The 22,513-nt window shown below is 53.9% G+C and overlaps 7 protein-coding genes across 7 annotated transcripts; 5 read left to right on the plus strand and 2 right to left on the minus strand.

Annotated features, from left to right (window-relative positions):
* Window positions 1–1,909: 1,909 nt before the first annotated feature.
* Window positions 1,910–3,450, minus strand: MYCGRDRAFT_94777 (uncharacterized protein; the record flags this gene model as incomplete). The annotated part of the gene is made up of 3 exons (XM_003850928.1): window positions 1,910–2,275; window positions 2,329–2,412; window positions 2,863–3,450. The coding sequence occupies 3 exons, from the start codon at window positions 3,448–3,450 to the stop codon at window positions 1,910–1,912; spliced, it is 1,038 nt and encodes a 345-aa protein (XP_003850976.1).
* A 650-nt stretch (window positions 3,451–4,100) lies between these two features.
* On the plus strand, window positions 4,101–5,472 carry MYCGRDRAFT_94778 (uncharacterized protein; the record flags this gene model as incomplete). The annotated part of the gene is made up of 2 exons (XM_003850837.1): window positions 4,101–4,261; window positions 5,154–5,472. 2 exons carry the CDS (start codon window positions 4,101–4,103, stop codon window positions 5,470–5,472), a joined length of 480 nt encoding a protein of 159 aa, XP_003850885.1.
* A 2,689-nt stretch (window positions 5,473–8,161) lies between these two features.
* On the plus strand, window positions 8,162–8,650 carry MYCGRDRAFT_94779 (uncharacterized protein; the record flags this gene model as incomplete). The annotated part of the gene is made up of 1 exon (XM_003850838.1): window positions 8,162–8,650. The coding sequence occupies one exon, from the start codon at window positions 8,162–8,164 to the stop codon at window positions 8,648–8,650; it is 489 nt and encodes a 162-aa protein (XP_003850886.1).
* Window positions 8,651–9,292: 642 nt separating this feature from the next.
* MYCGRDRAFT_94780 (uncharacterized protein) lies at window positions 9,293–9,922 on the plus strand (the record flags this gene model as incomplete). The annotated part of the gene is made up of 1 exon (XM_003850839.1): window positions 9,293–9,922. One exon carries the CDS (start codon window positions 9,293–9,295, stop codon window positions 9,920–9,922), a length of 630 nt encoding a protein of 209 aa, XP_003850887.1.
* Window positions 9,923–10,853: 931 nt separating this feature from the next.
* MYCGRDRAFT_94781 (uncharacterized protein) lies at window positions 10,854–11,714 on the plus strand (the record flags this gene model as incomplete). The annotated part of the gene is made up of 1 exon (XM_003850840.1): window positions 10,854–11,714. One exon carries the CDS (start codon window positions 10,854–10,856, stop codon window positions 11,712–11,714), a length of 861 nt encoding a protein of 286 aa, XP_003850888.1.
* A 2,733-nt stretch (window positions 11,715–14,447) lies between these two features.
* On the plus strand, window positions 14,448–17,586 carry MYCGRDRAFT_94782 (T-type voltage-gated Ca2+ channel, alpha1I subunit; the record flags this gene model as incomplete). The annotated part of the gene is made up of 6 exons (XM_003850841.1): window positions 14,448–14,483; window positions 14,570–14,795; window positions 14,934–15,014; window positions 15,068–15,149; window positions 15,660–15,850; window positions 15,920–17,586. The coding sequence occupies 6 exons, from the start codon at window positions 14,448–14,450 to the stop codon at window positions 17,584–17,586; spliced, it is 2,283 nt and encodes a 760-aa protein (XP_003850889.1).
* A 3,124-nt stretch (window positions 17,587–20,710) lies between these two features.
* On the minus strand, window positions 20,711–22,298 carry MYCGRDRAFT_45550 (uncharacterized protein; the record flags this gene model as incomplete). The annotated part of the gene is made up of 2 exons (XM_003850927.1): window positions 20,711–22,187; window positions 22,243–22,298. The coding sequence occupies 2 exons, from the start codon at window positions 22,296–22,298 to the stop codon at window positions 20,711–20,713; spliced, it is 1,533 nt and encodes a 510-aa protein (XP_003850975.1).
* Window positions 22,299–22,513: the final 215 nt, after the last annotated feature.

Below are 22,513 nucleotides of genomic sequence, written 5' to 3' on the forward strand. Positions count from 1 at the left end.
AAAACCTAGACAGCCATAATTTCGTGCTTGATACCGGAGTCATGTACTCTCGACGCAAAGCATGCTTGTCCGATTTCCAGAGACAAAAAGTGGAATCTCGAGACCGAGATCTCCGGGTAACTTATATGCTCTCTCTCTCTCTCTCACGCCTAGCACAAGTTATTGCTGGCCGGCGCGAGAGGCAAGGCGGAAAATTCAGCAACTTCTTGCATCGTGGTTCTGTAGCCAATTGACTGGACGAAATGCGGTGATGGGCCTGTTCCCGGCGTTGGTCGCGGAGTCTATTCGGAACTTTTTCGTCTCGGTGGTGGTTATGGAGGCAATAACAGTATCGCCAGACCGCTGATCATTACTGTCACGCGTCCTTCCAATATCGTCGGACAATTCTCCTTTATTACTATAAACAATACCTTATTGTTGCATGCTTCACTCGCCTAAAAGTCCACCGCGGACCCATCTCCTTGCCGCCTTCTCCCCTTCTTTCATTGGTCCACTCCACCCCATCTTGATTAGAAAAGCCAAGCACCCACCCCCCACCCACTATAAATCCTCTACCGCACACTCGTCCTTCTCTTCTTCCCCAGTGACAGCGCTACGGTGCCAGCAGCAGAGGTGACACTGCACAACAGAGGGCAATCAGGTGGCACACGGACGACGATGACAACAAACCCTTTCAATACGGCCGCAGCAACAGCAGCAGCAGCAGCAGCAATCCATCAGTGTCTCGCGCACTTTGGAAGGCAGAATGGGCGTCTCCTAGATCAAATCGCAAGCGCGTACATTTTCCTTTCCTTGTGGTCATCTTGTGTCGCTCGCATGACAGCCGTGGCCGACGAATATGTTGTGAGACTATCGTAGAGCTGGGGTGTATGGATATAGCTGCATCAAATCATTCCTCTTCTTACCTCACGTCCTGCCAAACCCATCTCCATCTGGCTCGTGCAACTTCCTCGTCATCGATCAAAAAAAACATCCTAAACGTGTTCCACGTCTCGTCATCAATTCACCCCTCCTCTCATTCGCCCAGCCAAACTCCTCGATCACACGCCCTCGCACGCCCCACCCACGCACTATAAATCAGATCTTCCTCTCCCTCACTCTTCCTCTTACCCGTCCCAACTACGGTGCACGGGCTCAAATGGGCGAAAAAAACGGACGAACGACTCACGCATCTTGTCGCCATGTCAGACCAAGTGTAGTAGCAGCAGCTCATCTTCAGTGCCTCTCGCGCAGTCGATGGGAGCAATGAGCGTTTTCCAAGATCAAACAAGTCCACGGACACTTCGCTTGAACAGTAATCCCGTCCAGGTCTTGCTAGTGCCTGAAAGGAGTTTTGAAGCGATACATTTTTCCTTCTCCCCGCCCGGTGCCTTCACATGCACACGGATGACAGCTGCAGCAAGGCAAGGTAATGTATCTTCACGAACGGACGATGGCTCTTTGCAACTTGTCGCTCTCCTGAGGGAAGCAGCAGCTTGTCTTTGGTTTCCTGCGCACTGGAGATGGAAGCAAGGGCGTTCTTTGCGATTGAACATGTTTTTCTCTTCGCTTGGACATTTTCCCCGCTCGGTATACTGTCACTTTGGCTGAGTGGAGCTTCAAGCGATACATCTTCTGTTGTGCGGTTGACAGTGTATGTGTTATCGTGGTGTGAATGCTCGTGGTAGACTGAGTGCGAGGACTGCGACCGGACGTGAATTTTTGAGGTTTGAGCCCAGAACGCGAACGACATTTTGACCTTTTACATCTTCGATATGGCCTTTTCGCTGAACGGAGCTTCAAGGACAACATTCAGATCACAGAGTCCAACAAGGAACGCAAAGCCACAGTCGATTGTGAAGCAGTATCGACCCAATCACCCTCCATCGTCACCACCGCTGCGCCCACCACCACCGCGCGGGCAAACTCCTCACTGTCTACCCTCCTCATCGTCCTCCTCCTCTTCACCACTCTCCTCACCAACCTCCCCAGCCTCATCCATCTCCTCCTCTGTCCAAAAATCCTGTCCTTTGAACCCCCACACGAAATCCACCTCCTCCACTTGCTCCCTCACCTCCTCCGCCAACTGATTTCCGATCTTGAAGACCCACCACAGTTTTCCGTGCTCGTCGCGGTTTTCCTCCGCCACCTGCCGGGGGTCGTCCCTCGCTCCCACGGCACCAGCCTGTTCCAGGATGCTGATGACCTTCATGACGACGTAGTCGACGTCGTCGGCGACGAGGCCGGGGGCGAGGGTGAGAATGTAGGCGTAGGGTGGGGCCATTTTGAGGAGAGACTGGGAGGACGATTAGTGGGTGCTTCGGCGTCGGGGGGGAGTTTGGAACGTACGGAGTTGGTGTTGTTGGTGTTGTTGGTGTGGTGGTGCTGGTTGGTGGTGGTGATGTCGAGTGGTCTGAGAGCTTTGCGGGAGTTCTGGGAGATGGTCAGCTTGCTGCTGCGATGTGCGCTGATGATATGGAGCGTGGAGAGGTGAGGGAGAGTTACTGGAAGTTGCGCAGAGCTTGTGGTTGCTGAGAGGGAATGGTCGACGTGTTTGAATTGTGGTGATGTAGTGGAGGAAGTTTTGGACGTGCGGATTTTGAGAGTTTATGTATGAGGCAGCGCGCCAAGCTTTGTCCGTTGACGAGTCAGGATGCCTCGCGTCTCGCGATCACGTCTTTGTGGCGAGTCAGGTGTGGAAGGTACGCATTACGTCGATATGAGAGTCCCGGAGCACCAGGTTGAGATTCAAGACTGATATGCAGTGTCCACGATAACACACACATCTTCCCTCAGTCTGTCTTCGCAACGCACTCATTGCTAACCGACATCGAAGAGGCTTGCAACATCAATCGATCACGCCCTTCGCGCAGGCCCGCGCACGCCGCATAACACTTCCGTCACAGAACCCCATGCTAGCAACACAACGCTCGCTACACCCATTACACCTCCACGGCAACCATACTCATCCCCTTCTTCCTCCGTACCCTCGCTCTCCACATCCCTCTGGATCTCAGTCCCGTACAAGATGCCTTTCTGCCGTCGACTTGGACCCCACTGGACTCGGAGAGAGATCGGTACATCGAGTTTGGGAGGAAGGATAGGATGGTGCTGGTATATTTCTTGGTTTGAGTTGGGGTTGCGAAGGTAGGGGAGGAGAGTTGAGGGAGTAAGGGGGATGGAGAGAGAAGGGGTTTGCATAAAGATAGGAGGGAGGGTGGAGTTGGGAGAGGGATAGTGGACGGGATGAGCGGGATATAGTACTCCCGCTCGAGATTCTGCTGGCGCGGAGAGGAGGCGAGGAGACGGCGTTCGATGCATAAAGACTTGGGAAGCAGGCTGCCGAGGGAGCTGGGTATCGACGTTTCCCATACCGCTCAGGCCATCCCAGCTCGTCTCACAATGTTTGCCAAGATCTGTTACTCCGACAGTCGACCCTCCAGCGCTTGGAGGTCGCAGAGATGCCGCCATCTCATAACGTTCAAAACCGAGCTCTCGGCCTAGCCTGACCGTCGCTTCTCCGCTGGACTTCCCACTGATGGACCTCGTCTCATTTCCATCAACGTCAACTTCCATCAATGAAAGACATCCCCCCTCAACCAACACGGCACCAACATGGCGACACGAACGCTGCTGGACAACTTCGCTTCTATCGTAACCGGAATCAGGCGGCATGCCATCTGCGTGCACACACGGGAGCGCTCCTTCCTCATCAGGGCCGAGAGCTGAGTAACCTTATGCATGCTGGCAGAGCATTCGGTGCGAACTAGGTCCAGTGTGGCACATCGGGATCCAATCTCAGAATGAGGCAAAATGCAGCGCTGGCTTGGTCGACGAGAAGTGGATGTTGATTTTGAAGCGCGACCCTGTGTGTCGCAGAGCTTTTTATGTAGAGTTCGCGGACGAGATGAGGGATCTGGCCTCTAGCGAGAAGAATGCGGTCGACGGCTACGATTTGTTCAAAGCATAGCCGATAACGATGGATAGAGGATTCCGGGAATCAAGCAGATTTGCGCAGTGAGGCGGGTGGTGTACTATAACGCCACCCGAGCCTATCGTCCCAAGGAAGAACGCGTCGCCACGAGGACGCGGTTACTTCTCTTATCGACAAGAGCGACAATATGGAGGGTGAGGAGGGTGGAGCGTTAAGGACTCCTGCTTCCAAGGAGCATGTCTCGGGCACCGAGAAGGCAATAAAAGCGGAGGAGATGAACGATAGCGAGGAGAGGTTTGCTAGATCGCGAAAGACTCTAGCCCTGAAGAGGCACAAGACCCTCTGGAAGTAAGGCGACACCGCGTACGTCAAACCAAAGAGCGAGGCAGTCAATCGCGATATCCCTTGAGTTGCAACCATTCCACCAAGAGCTCGTCAAGGCCAGAGATGAATTGATCAGCCAGCAAGACGACGATGTCGAGGATCTCTACGTCGCCCTGCAGAATGAAGAGTTCTTTGATATTGCCTTCAGAATTTTCCCACTGCTGCGTAAAATTCCAGATCGGATTGGAGGCAAAACAAGCAAGAGACTGTTCGCTGCAGTAAGAAGGTTCATCAGCCCTTCCATCAACGGCGATATAATCGAATACTACGATGTTCTGCTTGTCCGAAGACTGGTTAGCATCATCGTTGCATTTTTGTTGCGCAGTGGTAAAACTATCAACGAGGAGGTGAAGATCCGGATTAGACTCGCTTTTTGCAAACTTTTCAAGTTGTTTGAGCTTGAGATAAGCGAAGAGCTAGTTGAGCTTGCCTAGAAAGACATTGCGCGCAAGGTGGGCAGCGAAGACGATGGTCCGGTGTTTGGCTCGTGATCTGCCGCCTGGTGACTAACGGCAGCGCACTACCCTACAACAACCAGCTTGAGGACCTGCTTCTCGCAGCATATGGACGACGGATAGGTCTTCCCAAGCACGTTGGCGAAGGCACACCCGCGCCATTTCAACACCAAGGGCTGTCTTGCAAAGAATCGTCGCCCAGTCGGACGACCCTACGTCTTGAAGAAGGTTGACGGTGGGGACCGCTTCGATCTCCAAGGCGGATGCATACTCCTGATGGGCGAGGAAGCCGATCCCATTTGACCCTAGCCTCGTCATTCATTCTACAACATCCACTTCTACCTTCAAGCACCTCGTCCGTCATCCTTTGCTATAGATGTGAACCTGCTCATCAATCACAGCGGATTCTTGCCGACCGCTACAATCCCTATAACCCATCTGCTCTGCAGCAACCGGAGCTTCCTATGCCGCACCGCTATGGTGCCCGTCGATGTGGTGATTGAGATCATCAAGGCATCCCGGAGCATCGCTGAGATACTTGCCGGCGCCAAGATGCCAGCCACGCTCCTCAACGTCTTCACCTCTCTCGTTGTGCTCGGAATCCTCGCCACAATCGGCACCGGTCTGGTGGAGATTATCGAAGCATCTGACAGCATCACCCAGAAGCTCGGCTCAGAACGATTACACGTTGCACTTGAGAGGGCGGGACGTGAGGCGTAGTGGAAGGGAAAGGACGGAGATATGGAGTAAAGGCAGCAGACCGCGAGAGGATTGCTGCAGTCTGACCGCCGAATCAGTCTCAGGCACTTCGATGCAAGAGACTACCCGTATGTACCTAGCTATACAACATGCCCTTCTGCTTTGGTCCTGTCTTCAGCTGCCTGAAAAAAACGTCCGATCAATCATTTCAGCGGGACTGTTTCACACATTCCTCCAATGTCAGAAACTCACGCCAGCGAAGTCTTCGTACCCCAACAGGTCCTCGAATCTCCGACACCATGCCACATTCAATCCTTTTCGTCACTTTAGAAGAGCTGCTGACCACGACGAACAGGTGGAAGATACAGTTTATCGACCGAGGAGTGAGCGAGTACGAATGAGACGCAAGAAAGGCGATGTGAGTGTAATGTCATGCACGAGATTCAGATCGACAGAAAGGCGGCCCTGTGGACGTATATACCCACTCCACAAAACAACCGCTTGACTGTGGTACCTGCGTCCTCGTCCGGAACATTGCAACCCTATCGGGTAATATACATGGAGGACCTGTTGGCAGGAGTGAACGCATTGCGTCAAGCTGGCCGGAAAGAGCACGATAATCAACAGCCTTGACAATCACGCTGGCGTCTCCAGAGTAGTGCTAGCATACATATCCTATAGCGTAGAGTGTTCCTCGCTGCATCTTCCTGGCGTAAGCCAGGCAGATCAGCCGCCGTGACACGCACTCGTGGCCATTACGGGCCCACCCCTTCATCCGTACACTCCCACCCCTCATCCCGAATTCAACCCCTCCTCGGCCCCTCCCCGGCCGGAACTGTGTGACCAATATAACCCCTCCCTTTTCTGCCGCCTTTTAACACCTGAGCAAGTGTCTAAACTACCGGCTTGTTGAATTGGTGCAGTGGCACAATTACACATCACATTCAGGTACGTTGTCTCCATTTGATTTTCAGCACTGCACAATATTCGGTAGAGTTATGGAGACTGGCATCCCTGCAGGAAAAAGAAGAAAACCCCATCTCGGAGGGGTGTTGCACTACATTGACCTCGCTCAACGGAGGGTGTAGAGATTTTGCTTCGTGGATGAATGTTTTTGGGTGGCTTGGCGATGGGAAGGATGAGGGGATGGCGAGGCTTGCTTTTTGGCTGCCTAACCTTTGCATTTGAGGTCGACTTGTGGTGTTGAAGTTCGTGTTGTGCCGTGAACACTTTTGCCAGTGACCACGGGCTACTCTTTATCGATCGATCAAATGTGTCGATCAGCTCAGCCAAAGCCGCTGAACGGCACGAGAGCGTGTCACGGCGACCACGGCCACAACGAAACGTTTCTCACGTCTAAATACAGGTCAGACTAGATTTCAACGGTTCTCATCCTTTGATATCTCTAATTACGATTGCCGCGAAATGAACACATCGGGTTCAAGGTGCACGATGGCAAAAGTCGATCACAGGTTGAACCCAGGTCGTGGCGGTCACCGCGTTGTGCCACGCAAACGCGGACGATCAGCCATCACATGGGCGAGGACGGCAAAGCTTGAAAGAGAAGAGAAGTCAAGGCTCGCGTTGACGACCTTCTGAACATCGACACGCAAATGCTCACCACATACATCCCAACCTCCAAGACTAAGGTAGTGTCTTCAGGCAAGCATCAGCCAGTGGCCTCCGATTTCTCTCCAACAACCATCGACCTCACTCTTCGGCAGGATCGTTTGGCTCAGGACTACTCAGAATTTGTTCCTGGTATCACGATTTGCTCGCATCGCTTCCCAATCACAGCAATGTCCGTTCTACAAGCCATGATTTCTCCCGTTACTCCGGCCTCAATCCCTGGCGAGGGCCATCCACAGTCGACTGGAAGATCGACGCGGCCCACAACAAGGACAGCAGATATCAGCACAGTCAGCTAAGAGACCAAGCCAAACGGCCGCCTTACTGCTGAGCAGAACAACCGGCAGGGTCAAGTATAGATGGATGTATGGTAGGACCCCTGTCGCGGACCAGATTGGCGCGCGAGAAGAAGTCACGGCAGGCCTCCTCGACCAGGCAGTCTCCAACAAGACCTGTTTCTGTAAGTCGTTGACGATGGAAAGTCGGAATACACCTACAAGTGGGGATAGAAGATATCATAACGAAAGGCTAGTCCTCCCAACATGACCAAAAGCTCCATCGCCCGGACGCGTCAGCTTTCGAGAGCATGCTGATGCGTCATTGCCAGGATTGGCCTCGCCAACTTGATACGGAGCAGGCGTGCTACATTGATACCGGTGATATGATAGTTGTGGAAGATGATAAGCTGCCTACTCATCACTGTCTGCTTGCTGCCTGTGGCAATCGTCAAGTCTCGGTCGTGGATCACACCTGCTATCTCTACATTCCTCGGATACGCGGCGACTGCATCTGCAATCAGCTCCATCAACGCTAGAGCTGACCCTCCAAACATCTTGCAGGACGCGCTGGAGAAAGCCCCATCGATAACGGCGTTTAACGATCGTTAACGCTTCAATGACCTCGGCTGTACCGATGTCGTCGTCGTTCCCCCGAACAAAGGGAATGGTCAGCAGCCCTGATCCGGTGACACAATTTCGGAAGTGCTTTGTTATCGGACGGTATCCTCACATCTCAAGTCCCAGGATCTGCGATCCTACCCATCGCCGCATCTGAACATCCAGTCAACACACTGCTTCGTAGAATGGCTTTCCCCAGCCAGCTCGTCGGCTCAAAACCACAACATCCACTGTCCAGGCCAACCTTCCCCGACGCCGACTCACCACCAGCTGTTCCTGGCAAGGACACCTACCGAACGAAAGCTCTGCCGTCTCCGCCGCCTCGGACACCGACTATGGCATACTTGCCTGTCCCAGCGAGGACTGCTGAAATTCCGTCGAATCCTAGTCCAGAGCGAATACAGGAGCAGGCAAGATCAGCCCAAAACGAGCCGTTTCCTGCCTTTGATTTTTGCTCGGACGGAGGAGCGAGCAGAGAGGATCAGATCGAGCGGATTGATGAGGAAGTGCGGAAGAGCAGCTGGGTGTTGAATGGAGACTTGAATCGAGCGGATCGATGTACCGACTCGCCGTTGGAGGAGGAGGCGAAAGAAGGCGAGGCTGCTGAGAATTCTACGGCGAAGGAGAAGAAGACGAGGGAAAAGTGGTTCCAGGTCTGGAGGCCGAAGGCATGATTGCGGAGGCTGGACCTAGGATCAGCATAAGGTCGGCCAGTAATTAATCCGTACTGGAACATCCGGACAGCCGGACAGCTTTCGGGCTTGATGGACCACTCAGAACTCGTCCTTCCTTTCCGATTGCAATATGTTCAAAAGCTTTCTTATTCTGGCAGAAAGGTTTCAAGATGGCTATAGTTCTTCCGTTTGTACTCCTGCTTCCAACACATGTTTGTTCAAACAGCTTTGAGGTCAATTATCAATCCACTTACACTCTTCTGCAACGCTCTTGGGTATGGGCATTGAAACCTCCCAGCTTGTGTTATGAGAGTAGCCCTGCATGCTTTCCTCGTTAGCAATATACTCACACCAATACTGCTCAAGTACTGTGCCTTCCAGAGGTGAGGCAGATATCCTCCGTAGTTGGGTCGGTCTCTCGAAATAGTATACGCGGATGGAGATCGGCATTCACGGACGATCCCGTTGCCAGTTGATCACTTGTGAATTTCTGCTCGGACTTCCTCCTCAACCTTTTCTTCACATCCCACGTTCCTAATCTTCCCAATCACCAAAGCGATACTCAATCATCCTCGCCAACAGCAACAATCAATAACACCATACACACCCGAAGCACCATCAACTTCGAGACATCAACCAAAAATGTCTTCCTTCACCAACTCCAAGAAGGCCGATGCGCAACCCAGCCTCTCAACCTCCACCAGCAACGATGCCGCCGACGGCGAGAACAAGACCGCCGCCGCGCAGTCCGCCAACGAGCGGCCTTCCTACCATACGGAGAACATCGGCAGCACTCCTTCCTCTCGGCGCGCGCCTGAAGACGTGGCGAACCGCAACCAAAACGCCAGTGGAAGCTCTCCTCCACGCCGCGTCGCCTGGACAGCAGTCCGGACTCACCCCTCTGGAGAAGCGAGCTTCACGAAGTACCTCGACGACGGTGCTTTCGTTGCTTCTGGCAGCCGTCCAACTCCGCCACCTGCGCCAGAGCCGTTCAAGGCTGCGGAGTTCCCGACTCAGCGGGACGAAGAGTTGATGGAGAAGGGCGAAAAGCTGGAACTTCATGACGGCAAGGGCCATGGGGATGTGGTGGACGAGGTGGTGTACAAGGGCCGAGGAAAGGCAGGTGGCAAGGAGGTGGGCGGAGTGGGATCGAAGGGTGACAAGGTGGGCGAGAAGAAGCAGGAGACTGTTGCCGGCAAGAAGAAATTTGGCAGCTTCAATGCCATGCTCTACGGACCTCCAGCTGTCGATGGGAATAATGAGAAAAAGTAGAGGGAGTGGGGGCATCATCGCGAACGGTGTCAGGGCATGTCGACTGGCGGCAGCCACAAAGGCACCGGTACCGGAATGATCTTGGTGGGAACGAGTTGGGCAAGGACTACAAGTCGGCTGAGCGATTCTTGCAACGCGTTCTTGTCTTGTGTCTTCTTCTGCTGGCGTCTTTTCAGCGCTCATGATTCTACTGTCAGAACGAGTGGCATCTCGTTCGTACCAGCTCGAGCACGAAGTATCCTGTCATGTAGCGACAATGAAGCATCACGAATCGCTTTTTTCACGTCTACTCATGGTCGATGTCCACTACTGCTGCTTTCTTCATCGACGTCGCTCGAATCGAACCGTCGCCACGAACACCCATACCACTCACCGCTGCAGTTCAACCGCTCCAGCCACACGGCACTTGCGATGGACCCACTCCTTCCGAATAAGGACGTCAACATCTCGCCGCCGCCGTGTGATTGGGTTCGACTTTTCTGCGCTAGTTCATGTACTCTTGCATGTGACAGTTCAGCTGAGAAGGTGTGGCTGTGTTCTGTGCTGTATCCGTCACCGTTGGAGCGAGCTTCACAGTATGGAGTTTGGTTTGAGCGAATATACACTCTGATTACTAGGCTTTTGCCGGCCATACACACCCATCGTATGCTACACGCCAACTCATTGCTCCAAAAGGCATTGTGGCCACTGCAAGTGACGATTTTCAAGCTTAAAGATCGACGTTACCTCTAGGTGAGGCTCCGCTCCGGTGCCCAAAAGTTGACTCGTGAACGCCAGCTCCGCGCTTGCTTCCGACACCTCCACATCCTCATTACAACCTTCATCATAACAATCTGGATCCAAACAACTCTCATCGATCCGAACCCTATGCGCCAATCAAGACATCGACACACAAACAAACCTTCCCATCCTAACCGCCACGACTTCGAAAATGTCGTCTCGCGCCCTGGAAGAGAGAAGAGAACTCTACAGGCAGGGCCGACGCTGCGGCCAACCGATCCCCACCATCGGTGAAGACCTCACTGCCCAGCCCACCGAGCCCTCTACAGGCGATATGTCCGCTCAGCGCACCGATAAGAAGAAGAAAGGTCCCGCCTGGCCCAAATCGCCCTCACCAAACGAGTACTACATGCTCGAATTCGAAGAAGAGCTCGCAGCACAGTCTGGTCCCGCCACGCCACTCCAAATCCAGCGCTTGATGGTGTATCGCAGCGCGGCGAAGAATACGGAGGGAGTGTGGACGAGAGAAGTGTTTAAGTGGTACGAGGCGAAGCGCGAGGAGGAGTGGGTGCGCGATGGAATGCCGCTTGTAAAGGGGAGTTTGGCGGAGCGCATACTTAGTGGGACTGGGGGGTTCACCTCCATTGATGATGTTCCCGCAACCGCGTTCAACGATATCCCTCCCGACGGCGACAACGACACCTCGCGCGACGACGATACGCCTTCGCAATGTTGTTTTGATGTCCAGGCTGATGGATCGATCATTCTCCACTGCAAGGAGATGGCTGCGACTGAAGCACTGCCGTTCCAGGTGCCGGAGATCACGGACCGAGAGAAGGCGCTCATGGCGCGCGGCGTTGAGCTGGGGATTCACGATGGGAAGGGTATGGAGGAGGATTTGCCTGATGGTGCTGCTTGGGACTGGAGCAAGATCGACGATGAAGACGACGAAGATGGTCAGAGTGGGTCAGAAGCAAGCACGATCAAGGAGGAGGGAAGCGAGGACGATGCAGGCAAGATGAGTAACGAGGAATATGTGGCAGGTATACTCGGCTCGCTGCAGCTCTCGTGATTGGTGCACGCGACACAGGCGCAGGATCAGGACAAGGCGACGTAGGACTTCGCGGAGTCTTTGCTTTTGGAGCAGACTTGAGATGTGTCCTTTTAGACGAGATGCGGCTGCAGGTACAACATGTACCCATCGATTGAGTCTTTCTCTGACCTGGCTGCACGACTATGGCCACACGAACAAGAGATATGGATCACGACCGCATGGGAAGCAGGAATATGAGCTTTTGGACGATAAATGCTCAAGCTTCGTTCCGAACTGAACCTTTGACACATCACAATAACGTAGCATTCTTTCGTACTCCTTCCATCGACTTCTTGTCATAATCGAATGCGTTGCAAACTCTCAACTTCATAGATTTCCCTGACCATTTCTGCAGCCTACGACCTCACCACCTCTCGAACTCTCGCCGCCATACCATCCCACTTGACTCTAATCCTTGAAAGAACCCCACATCCCTCGCCGTCGCCGCCCTCTCTCTTCCGCGATTGGTACCTCGAACCCCGAAGCTAGCGGAAGTACGCGTTCTCGGTGACCGAACTGGAGACACCGCCGATTGAATGGAGCCCTCGACTGGACTCGGAGAGGCGGACGCTAAGTCGGGTTCGCCGGGTCGGGGTCGAAATGTGCGAGAAGCCCGAGGAGCGGAAAGGACAGAGGCTGAGGGATCGCGGTGGTTCGTTGTGTCGAGGAATCGGTCGCATGTCTCCTCAGCATACAAGAATGACCTTTGATATCTATTGCAGATGTCTGAGTTTAATCGAAAGCCGTGGAGACATTGCTGTCGGGTCAATCGATACGGACTAGTGGAGCAATGTAGCCGCCAGCAGGAGTTCATCGGGGATGGCAGGGATGTCGAGACTTGCTTGAAGCCGACAACGCTTTGGATATACTGCTGCAAGTTGAGGTCGACCCGTGATGTCCGCCATGACCTTTCTCGGAACGATAGGTATGGAGGCAATTCTCTACGGCGACAAGAACGTAGGAAAAGGGACGCCTGTAGAACTACAAGGTTCACGCGAAGTCTGACAAGCGAGATCATGGACCGAATCCGAACGTGCGTGTCGCAGCGATACGGTGACCGAGCAGAGCGAGCGACAACCGCACAAAAATCGCTCATGCCAGTGTCGATGGACCTGCTGGGGCTCCTAGAACATCAAGCCACTCCGGACAATAACTGCGAATAATCAAGGTGGGACAATTGACGGCATGAAAGGTCGTACCGGCACAACGTCAACACGTCGGCCATCCCCATATCCTTGTCCAACAACCCCAAGGCAAGACCAGTGTAACAGCATCAAGTGCCTCCAGCCGGTCAAAGTGCTTCCGGTTCGCTGGCTTCGAGAACCTAGGATTGATCAGGATACAGCTTCCCAAGCAAGACATCAAAATTGAGTCACGCCGGTCCTGCACATGACCTGGAACCTCGCCGTCATTTCCCGGTTTCCTACGCCGGACCATCATTGCGAGGGAGCTGAGAACGCTGTCAAGGGAAGCGATGAGGGTTCTCGGCACCTGTAGTGACCTCGCATTCCTATCGTTCGCCAACCGGTACTTGGTTAGACTTCAACTAGCCTTGTTACATCATGAGACATTGCTACCGGCTGCAAGACGAGCGCGAAGACGGGGGAAAATGACGCCACATTAGGTCCATGCTTGGAGAGGTGCTAATCGCATGCTTTTCCTGGTTCCTGCTACGTGCCAGTAGCGCGCCGCGAATATCCCTCGCCGCTACAGGACGTCTCTAGACATTGCGGTAGACAGGGAGGGCATTGAGCATGTCTGACATCACGGTGTATCTGCTGCAACCAGGGACTCGGGAAATGGCTAGAGGATAGTCGCCTATGGCAGGACCTGGTCGTTGGGCTCATTATGCAACATGGGTCATTGGGTCTCGATCACTGGAACCCGGGAAACGTCTACGAACGGGCCGATAGGACATTTGAATGGAGACGGAGAGCACCAAAGAGGTCCCCGTTACGTCAATTTCGATGAAGCATCCTCCGAGCCCTGCGGATTTCCACCGGCATTGGGCATCACTGCCGCCGCCCCAGAGACATTTGTCTTGCACGACGATGAGAACCGTTAATCCGGCCACTACGATATAGTCCCTTGTACCGCATACAGACAGCCATTAAGGTACTATGCAGGCGACCATTGCAGTGGCCTGAAGACTACCATCAAGGTACAGGCCTAACCGCCGTTCATACGAATTCTTGGCTAGGATCCAGTAAATAAATCGCTCTATTCTTCGAACAGGCATCGGCGTCTGGTTTAAGTTGCAGTAGTTTAGAGGTGTTGCAGGGAGCGGACACTGCTTCATTTGTGTAGCGTCGTCCTCTGGTAGTACGTAGGCGGCCATCAAGGTAGCATCGCCTTGCGAACTTGTCGGATAAGCAAGATATTGGGTTCAGCGATGGCTGCCTACGTTTGCTTGTCTGCATGCTACCGAGGACAAACTTCCGCTAACCGGGATCAGGGATTTGAACTTCTGCAGAGAATCCTCGTCTAGCCTACGAATCGATGCGGATGGCCATTAAGGTGGCGTTTGGAAAGTCATTAAGGTAGTATGCGAAAGAGGCTAAGTTCGTCCAAAGTGCTATCGGAGTAGCAGACGGTGTGCTATTTAGGCGCCAGGTCAAGAAGTTAGTACACGGAACGCCACCAAGGTTACATCTTCGTGGTATATGGAGTGTCATTTCGATGCTACGCGAAGGACTCCTAGGGTAGTCTGTGATGGATCATCAAGGTAGTATTGGTGGGGTCATTACGGTAGAACATAGAGGCTATTGAGGTCCCGGACGTACGGTATGCGAACGCCTATTGGAGCAACATGGTCAAGACTACTGTACATATAGACGAGTGCTCCCCTCCACTTCGACGCTTCTCTCCATCCACAAAACATCCTCTCTCAATACCGATCCGACACTCGAATCAGCATCTCCTTCGAAATGAAGCTCCTTCTCATCGCCTACGCTCTGGGCTTGGCTCATGCAGCCGCCATTGCCGGAACCACGCCAAACAACGGAGCTGGATTATCTCCAAACAACGAAGATGGTCTGGAAGTCAGGGACAACGAAGTTGGTTTGTCTCCAAACACTCCAGTTGGTCTGGAAGCCAGGGACGACGTAACACCTTCACCTCCAACCTCGATCTTGGAACTCAGATCACTAAGACTATATCCAGTGCCCAAACCTGTACACCTGCTACAATAAAGGCAAGTGTGCCGCACACGAGAGGGCATGGAACTGCCTCCGCCGCAAAGCCAGACACGTGGACTGCCCTGCCACCATGACACATTGCGTACGTCGACAAGCTCACTTCTTGGAGAGTCCATTTCACTAACCACTTCCCAGGACGCCGACTGCTGTGCGATCTGCCCGGCCAGAGACGCCAATTTCGCCTATGGAGTTGGGTGCTAGAGGGTACAAAGGCAATGTACCTCGAATGATCTGCCGAATGGTCCGAGGAATGAAGCAACTGCGGAAGCCATCGAGAATTTTGGTTCTCATGCAAGACCACGAACCTGCAGTAGGGAATGAGACTGCTCAGAGACCCGAAAGCATCTCGAAGATACACAAGATAGCCCTGCAGGGTTCGAACTGAGACACTTTGTCTCATGAGCTATCAAGCCTCGTACCAGTGTTTGAGTCGTTTGTCCAGTTTGCCCTTTCCACAAGCTACATCGCAGAGCCGAACACGTACAACCCTGTCCAAGAAACACAACACAGCAATAATATTGGCGTACCCAGGGCGGCGCCGTTCGAATGTTGCCTGAGGCTTTGACGAATGGAATTCACGAACGGACTTCACGTCACAAGCTTGATCTTCCAAGAACAATTCACGCAACTTTATTCCAAGAGCTTGACTACCATTTCCCGGCCTCTCAACTTCCTCTTCCTTCCATCCACATCCTTCATCTTTCCAACCTTTACATCCCTTGCGCAGGAACACCATGGTCCTCATCCATCATTCCTCAGCACTTCCAGCACCTGGGTCCAAGCCATTCAACCCACCTCGAGGTCCAGACATGCCTTCTGACCGCCACCTCGCGAAGCAGCAGCGCAAAGAAGAGCGCCGCCGGGTAGCTGAACGCGAGATGCGCCGTGAACCTGAGGAAGATCGAGCGAGTGTAGCTCGTGAGTAACTCCAAAATGCTGAGTGGATTCGTAGTGGTGGCATCAGCTTTCGCATGTCGCCTCTACCAGCATTCCCTGAGCTGGAGCGCGCGATTGAGAACCAAGAGTACCACTTCCCTCCTCATGAGCCGATTGCAGATGAGGCGCGCAGTGCGCATCCAGATTTGAATGGTGGAACTGCGAAGTGGGCTGCTACATCGCGTGCGCCATCATCGCGCCAGGAGATCGAGTCGAGCATCCACTCCACCGGTGATCATCGTGAGATTCGACGTCAGCCACGCCGTCGTGCGTACCGTCAAGAGTATCTCCAAGGGCGTACGGTCCAAGTTCCAGGTACTCAGCGACCTCAGGAGTATCTGCACCACATTCACCACGGTCTCCTCAAAGGCCCAACGCCAACTCCCAGTCTCAACTATGCTCCTCATCACCGGGTTCCACGCTCTACTTACGGTGCGGGTCGAGAGCAGTACGGCGATCCCTACGGTACTCAACACAAGCGCGCACATCAATATTCTACCGCCTCACGCGATCACCCGAGCAGTCGCGACCCATTCTTCGAGCGCCACAATGGCGACACTGCTGACCAGCGAGGTGGACTTCAAGGCTACACTTTCCAGCCCGACTCCCAAGTATCCAATCGTCCCTCGCTCGATCGCTCACACAGCCGCAAACCCTACTTTCGGCGCCACGATCGTGGCTCTCCTCACCATGGCGGCTCCTTCGATGGGCATCAGCATTTCGCCTTCGTGCGCTCAGACAGCCGCGAGTCGCATCGTCGGAGCCAGGATCGCAAATCTCCACACCACTCAAGCGTGCTTAGTGATGTCACTCGTCAAGATGCTTCTCCATCATACGGTGCCTTCGGCACCACTCAGTCCGGTAGCCTCGAGTCCTACCGTCGACGCCATGAGCTCCGCTTTCCCTACGGCAATGGATCTCTCGATCCGGATCGAAACAATCACCGTTCGATCAAATCACAACGCCCATCGTCTGAGGACCTCAACACCACGCTTGATCGTCTGCAGATTGGTGCTCCCTCTTCACGCCAGCCGTCCGTGGTCTGGAACCCCGACCGTCCTTTCCCAAGTGCTGCACCGACTCACAACGATCACAACCGCCAAGTGAACGGACCCAAGGGCAGCCGCGCTCACTATGCGCATGTATCTCTTGAGCCATTCGACCGCTATTCCAACCTCTCCCTCGCTCAGCAGAACGGAGATCACCATGGACAGCTGCATCGCAGTGCTGATACTCTTCATCCACTGCCAGCTCTACGCGGCCACAGCTCTTACGACCAGTCGTACCTCACCGACTTCGATCGTCCACGCCGTGGACCCGCGAATGTGTCAGAGAACATGCATGAGAAGAACCGTCAGGGCTGTATCCAGGGCACTGGCGAGTACGATGCCATGTGGTACACTGGGTTCTCTGTGGACCATCATGACTCCCGCGACTCTTCCATCAATCCATCTCAATCTGAACTCCAATCCATCATGCGCCGCTCTCGGGAACTAGACGCCCACCTCCTCGGTGCGACTGTGCGTAGCAACTCCGACGGGGACTCGGATCTTGGTTCAGGAAGTACGGTGACCCTGGATGGAGATGAGGGCAGCTCGATCATGGCAGACGACTACGAGAATGTCTTCGCAGAAGAGAATGCGCGTAGTAGGAATGACTACACTGGACGTGGGCGTGGGAACTCGTGGTCTGAGGCAAAGGGTAGGTTTGGACTTTGAGAGTGGAAGTTTGAGGAGTGGGTGGTGCGAGATGAAAAAGCATTTGTGAGGGTTACGACACGATGAAAGGCGTAGTAGAGAGGTCCTATGATGTGCGATTGTTGGATCGTGCGATTGGAAGGAGAGTATTGCAATCGCATGGCACAAGCGGGCACAAATTGGGGAGCTGGGAGGTTCAGGCATTTTGTTTTGTTTTGTTGCTTCCGCTCGGCCACGCACGCCGAGCATGTATGTTACTCTCGCAGCCGAACGAGGACGATTCTCGAAATAATGCAAGCTTTGATGACATCCACATTCTCCACATCCTCCACATTCCTCTCAATCTACCCAGTCCGAATCGTGGACCCCTCGCGTGTGGATACTCATCCTTCTCCTCCCTCACCATTCCACTGTCGTCCTGGTCGATGTGAGAGGGACTGCCGCCTTGTTTCCGCGACCGAGCTTCTTCGGGTCTGGCGTGGTTGGAACGCCGTCGTCGCCCTCGTTGGCAGGGTCCTCCTTCTCGATGTTCAGCTTCTTGCCGGAAGACTTGAGGGTGGCCAAGGCCCGAGGTGACTCGACGTCACCGTGGAGTTTGCCGCCGGCCTTCTCGATCTTCTTGAGCGTGTTGCGCCAGGAGATTTCCATACTCGCGACGCTGGCGGACTTGAAGTCGGCCGTGGTCTATCGGGAGCTCTGTTTATGTCGTGTTCTAGCCGGCGTGGAACGAACCGCAGCATCGGTATTGTATTCGTCGGAGTGGTTTTGGATGGAATTGAAGTTGTGACGGTCTTCATTGGATTCGCCATGCGCTATTCTAGTCCGTCGCTGAGAAGGGCGGATACGAATCTGCGAGGAAGAACAAGGAACTTGTAGGTACGATCGCAGATGTTGGCGAGTCGTTGGACCCTTGAACAAGCGGCACTGGTGTAGGGAGCAGGAATTCGAAAATTTCACAAGTAACAAGTCCTTGCTAGTGAATGGTGAACGCTTGTCAAAGGGAGACGAGCGACGCCGATTTTGTCTGGGCCTTTGAACCACGGACGCCAGATCATCGCTCAGAGCCTCCAGACGCTTGACCTTGGTGGGCAGGCCCATCGTGGTCGCCGTTCCTCTCGCCTCACCTCGTTCCCATCGCCATTCTCCTGCACCGTCTTTGCCTTGTCCGTCTCATTCCCGAGAAGACAGCTCCGCGATCAGCCTTACGACTTCGCAAGCTGCACCCACCCAGTATTCATATCACAGCAGCGATACAGCTGTCCAAGACCTGAGACGACGAGCGGATGTCGATGCGCGGAGTGAATTCATGGTGTTGATGTTCGAGGTCGCGAAAGGTACGTTGGAGGCGAAAGCCTGCGGCGATCCAGAAGCTAGGTATTGTTGTGTCTTCGTTGATGCAATTGGAGATGAGGATGTATGGCGACGGCTCCGACGAGATGGCCCCGTGCAAGTGCGTTGTCGTCTCCCATCGTGTTCTTAAGCTGACGCCTGATACGCCACACAAATCTTTCACATGAAAGATCTACCCCGAGGAACAATATCTAGCTCCCGCAACATCTGACCAACGTGATGCTCCTCCGTTGACGACGGCGAGGTATGCACCACATCTACGGCGGAGCGGAGGAGGACAACTCCGAGAGGCTGCGGAGAGGATCAGAATTTATTCATGTCATGCCTTCAGTATTCGGCAGCGGGGACTGTCAGTTAGCCTGCACGATTCCTCTGCCACCTCTATGGATTACAGATCTGCTCCTCCATTGATGGCCAAACCAGACCGGCAGACATCATCACCCAAGTGCTGCAAAAGACGGACGAATATCATACCTTTCGAGTACGAATCAGCTAAAACGGCGATATTCAGACTCCGACGATCGGAAACTCTGTCGAGAGAACGGAAAGCATCTTCAGAGCGGTGGCATGGGCAGTCCAGCCCAAGGCGCCAGAGAGGGAAAGATTATATTGTCTCAGCCGCAACACCCGAGGTCGACCATGTTACGAGCTGCAGATACCATTTCCTGAGGCCTTCGGTCGAACTGCCCGCCACAAGAACGGCCTAGAAGATTGAGTCCGGAGAGCTCTCGCTGGTGTAGGAACAAGAGACGGATGAGTTGAAGCACAACACGATAAGTATAAGAGAGAAGCAGGCAAGAGATGGAAGGAATCCCAGAATGATCCATATTTCGAATTCCTGACATCTTTGCCGCTCTCGCAGACCATGAAGCGGCTGTCGAAGAGACGAGTCAAAAGCGTTTGATAGCCGAATCAAGGTCGGGAGGACTCCTCAAGAACTCCCGAAAACGGTGTATCTGGCCACGATTCTGAAAGGACATCGCAGCCGCACCTTGATACTGGTGTTACCCAGGATGATCTCAGGGAGAGATCTGGGCTCGTGGAACTGCAAGGCCGCCATCGGTGAAGAAGCGCTTCCTACTGAAGGACAGCAAGGTCCACGTTCGGTGGATACAAGAAGTGATGTTGCCTGCCGGCGCTAGTCTGGGCACCTCCGGACCATCAGAAGCTCTAGCGAGTCTTGCCAAAGGTGGAGTCCGGTACTGGACCAGATTCCGGCCAAGAGACCTGCAACGACATCGTCCAGTTTCATTTCGAGCCACCTCCGGAGAATTCAATCAAAGGAAAGCTCAGTCGAGCACGAGAGCGAGTGCTGATAATCACACAATTCGGGGCTGCCTGTCAAGAGGCTTATCGAACGATACAGCTCGAAGCTCGGCAGTCTTCGGTACTTCGGGAACGCTGAACAGCAGCGCAGGAGGGCGAACAGTCGGTTCTTTCGCCGCTCCTCCGCCCATCATTGTCGCTGCGTCAGATGGACTCGTAGTCCTTGCTTGAACAGCAACTCCTCAACCTTGCACTCTTCGAAGACCGCCTAGTGCATCGAATTGCCTTGACCGACCCTGGCGAGTCTTTACAGAAGGGAGTTGGCAGTCACTATTGTGTAGTCCGCGTCTCAAGGGCGGGAATGAAGAAAGAGGCTTGAAAAAACCAGGAGAATATATAAGATCTGCCTAAGGTGGGCTCAAGCTGTTATGAACTCGGGTCGCAATCAGATGAGAGCCTGTGTATATCGTAGCTACTCGACAGCAAGGGCAGGATGATAGCAGCAAGCCCTCGCGACAAGGCGTCGACTTCAGACCACAATCTCATCCAGCTTCATCAGCACCTTCTCGATGTATCGCACTCCGACCAAAACACCATCTTCATCAACAAACTCGACCTCGTCTCCGAAGTCTACATTGTCCTCATCCAAGCAAGTCAGGCAATTGAGCACGACATCGCTGTACACCTCTCCCACCAAGCCTGGAAGCTTCTCTTCCACCAGCTGCACGAGTCGAGCTTTCACAGCCAACGGCTGATGTTTGTCCGGCTCCGAGGAAGATACGCCGAGCGACAGGCTAGGCCTCGCAGTTTCGTCGTACTCGTCATACACCACCAGCGACTGCCAAAGTCCGATCTCGAGCAGACATACTCCGAGGCTGTACATGTCGTGCTGCATGACGAAGGTCTCCTCCGGCCTCAGACCTTGTCGACTCGGGTGACGATACAGATTGCGATGCCATTCATTGTCTCCTCGGATCATGGTCTGGCCATCAGCTAAGCGGGGCTGTTCGAAGCCGACAAGGAAGAATCTTCGAGCTGTACCATCAGGCTGGGAAAAGCCGACAATGGTCTCTGGTCGCACGTTTTTGTGGACGAAGCCGAGGGCGTGGACGTAACTCACAGCTCTGGCAAGCTGTCTGGCCAGAGCAATGCGCTGAGTAAGATTGTGGCGGGAGGGGGCTTGCAATGATGTGCGAAGACTTTTTGGAGGCATGATGGAATACTGGGGGGCGTAGAACAGCATTTCGAATGATGAAAGGCCAGCCAGAATCTGTTCCGAAGAGGGTGTGAAGCCGCGGCAGCGGAGCAGACCCGATCTGTCTGGATCACCGCATGACAGCTTTTGAGCCAGAGTTCGGATGTTCTTCCTGACGAGCTGCTGGTGCTGCTTTGAATAACACGGCACGTTGTCGGCGATGAGCCACTTCCCTGTCTCGGGCTGCTGGAAGAACCTCGTGGTTGAATGAGCAATCTTCTGCATTCGAACTCCTGTCAGGCCGGATGGCGGCAGTGAGACATGCGGTCTGTCGTTGCCTTCCATCGGCTTGTTCGCTGCCAATTTCCGGAACAGCGTCAAGCTACTCGTCTCCTCCGATCCTAGGTCATTCTTGCGAAGCTCATCGTCGATGATTGGAGTCCCCAATCTGAGTAAGAGTAACCAGGACGGGTCGAATCGAGCCTGCCAGTCGGAAAGATCTTGAATGATGTTATCAAGGCCGCTTTTCCCGACGGCAAACTTGAGCTTCCGTCTAGTGCCTCCATTCTCAGCGACCTTCAACCCCTCGAGGCGGGTCAAAGCGAGACGAAGTCTGCCGACAAGAATGCTTAGAGTCTCTTCCTGGATCTCTCGTAGGTCCGGGTCGAGCTCTTGGGCTATATTCCTGACAAACACCAGCTGTAAGCTGGTCTTCTTCCAGGTGCTTCTGACCTGGAGAACTCGTTCGGCGAACTGTACATCGGCGTCTCGATAGGTGCGGCATAGAGCCACCACTTGTGGTCCATATCTACTCGTATCGGCATATCAGTGTCCGAACACTGCTCTGTACCGCTGGCCAGACTCACTTCAGACAAAGGTCGATCGTGGCTACTATAGCCAGACTTGTACCAGCGACCTCCATGTTGGTTGTGTGCTGCTTGAATGCGCCTGGCCTGTCGCAAAAACACTGTACAAGCGCCGGAATGAGGCCGCCAGCTTACTGTGGGGACAGTGGGGTCGAAGGATTCCTCGACGTGCATATAATCTATTTGCACTTCCTCGGATAACACTAGCCTGCTGCGGCTGAAGCGGGGAATCTACGGCGGACTCTTCCAGGACCAAGATCCCTCATCCTTC

The sequence above is a fragment of the Zymoseptoria tritici genome, chromosome 7 (assembly GCF_000219625.1).
Source record: "Zymoseptoria tritici IPO323 chromosome 7, whole genome shotgun sequence".
Classification (NCBI taxonomy): Eukaryota; Fungi; Ascomycota; class Dothideomycetes; order Mycosphaerellales; family Mycosphaerellaceae; genus Zymoseptoria; species Zymoseptoria tritici.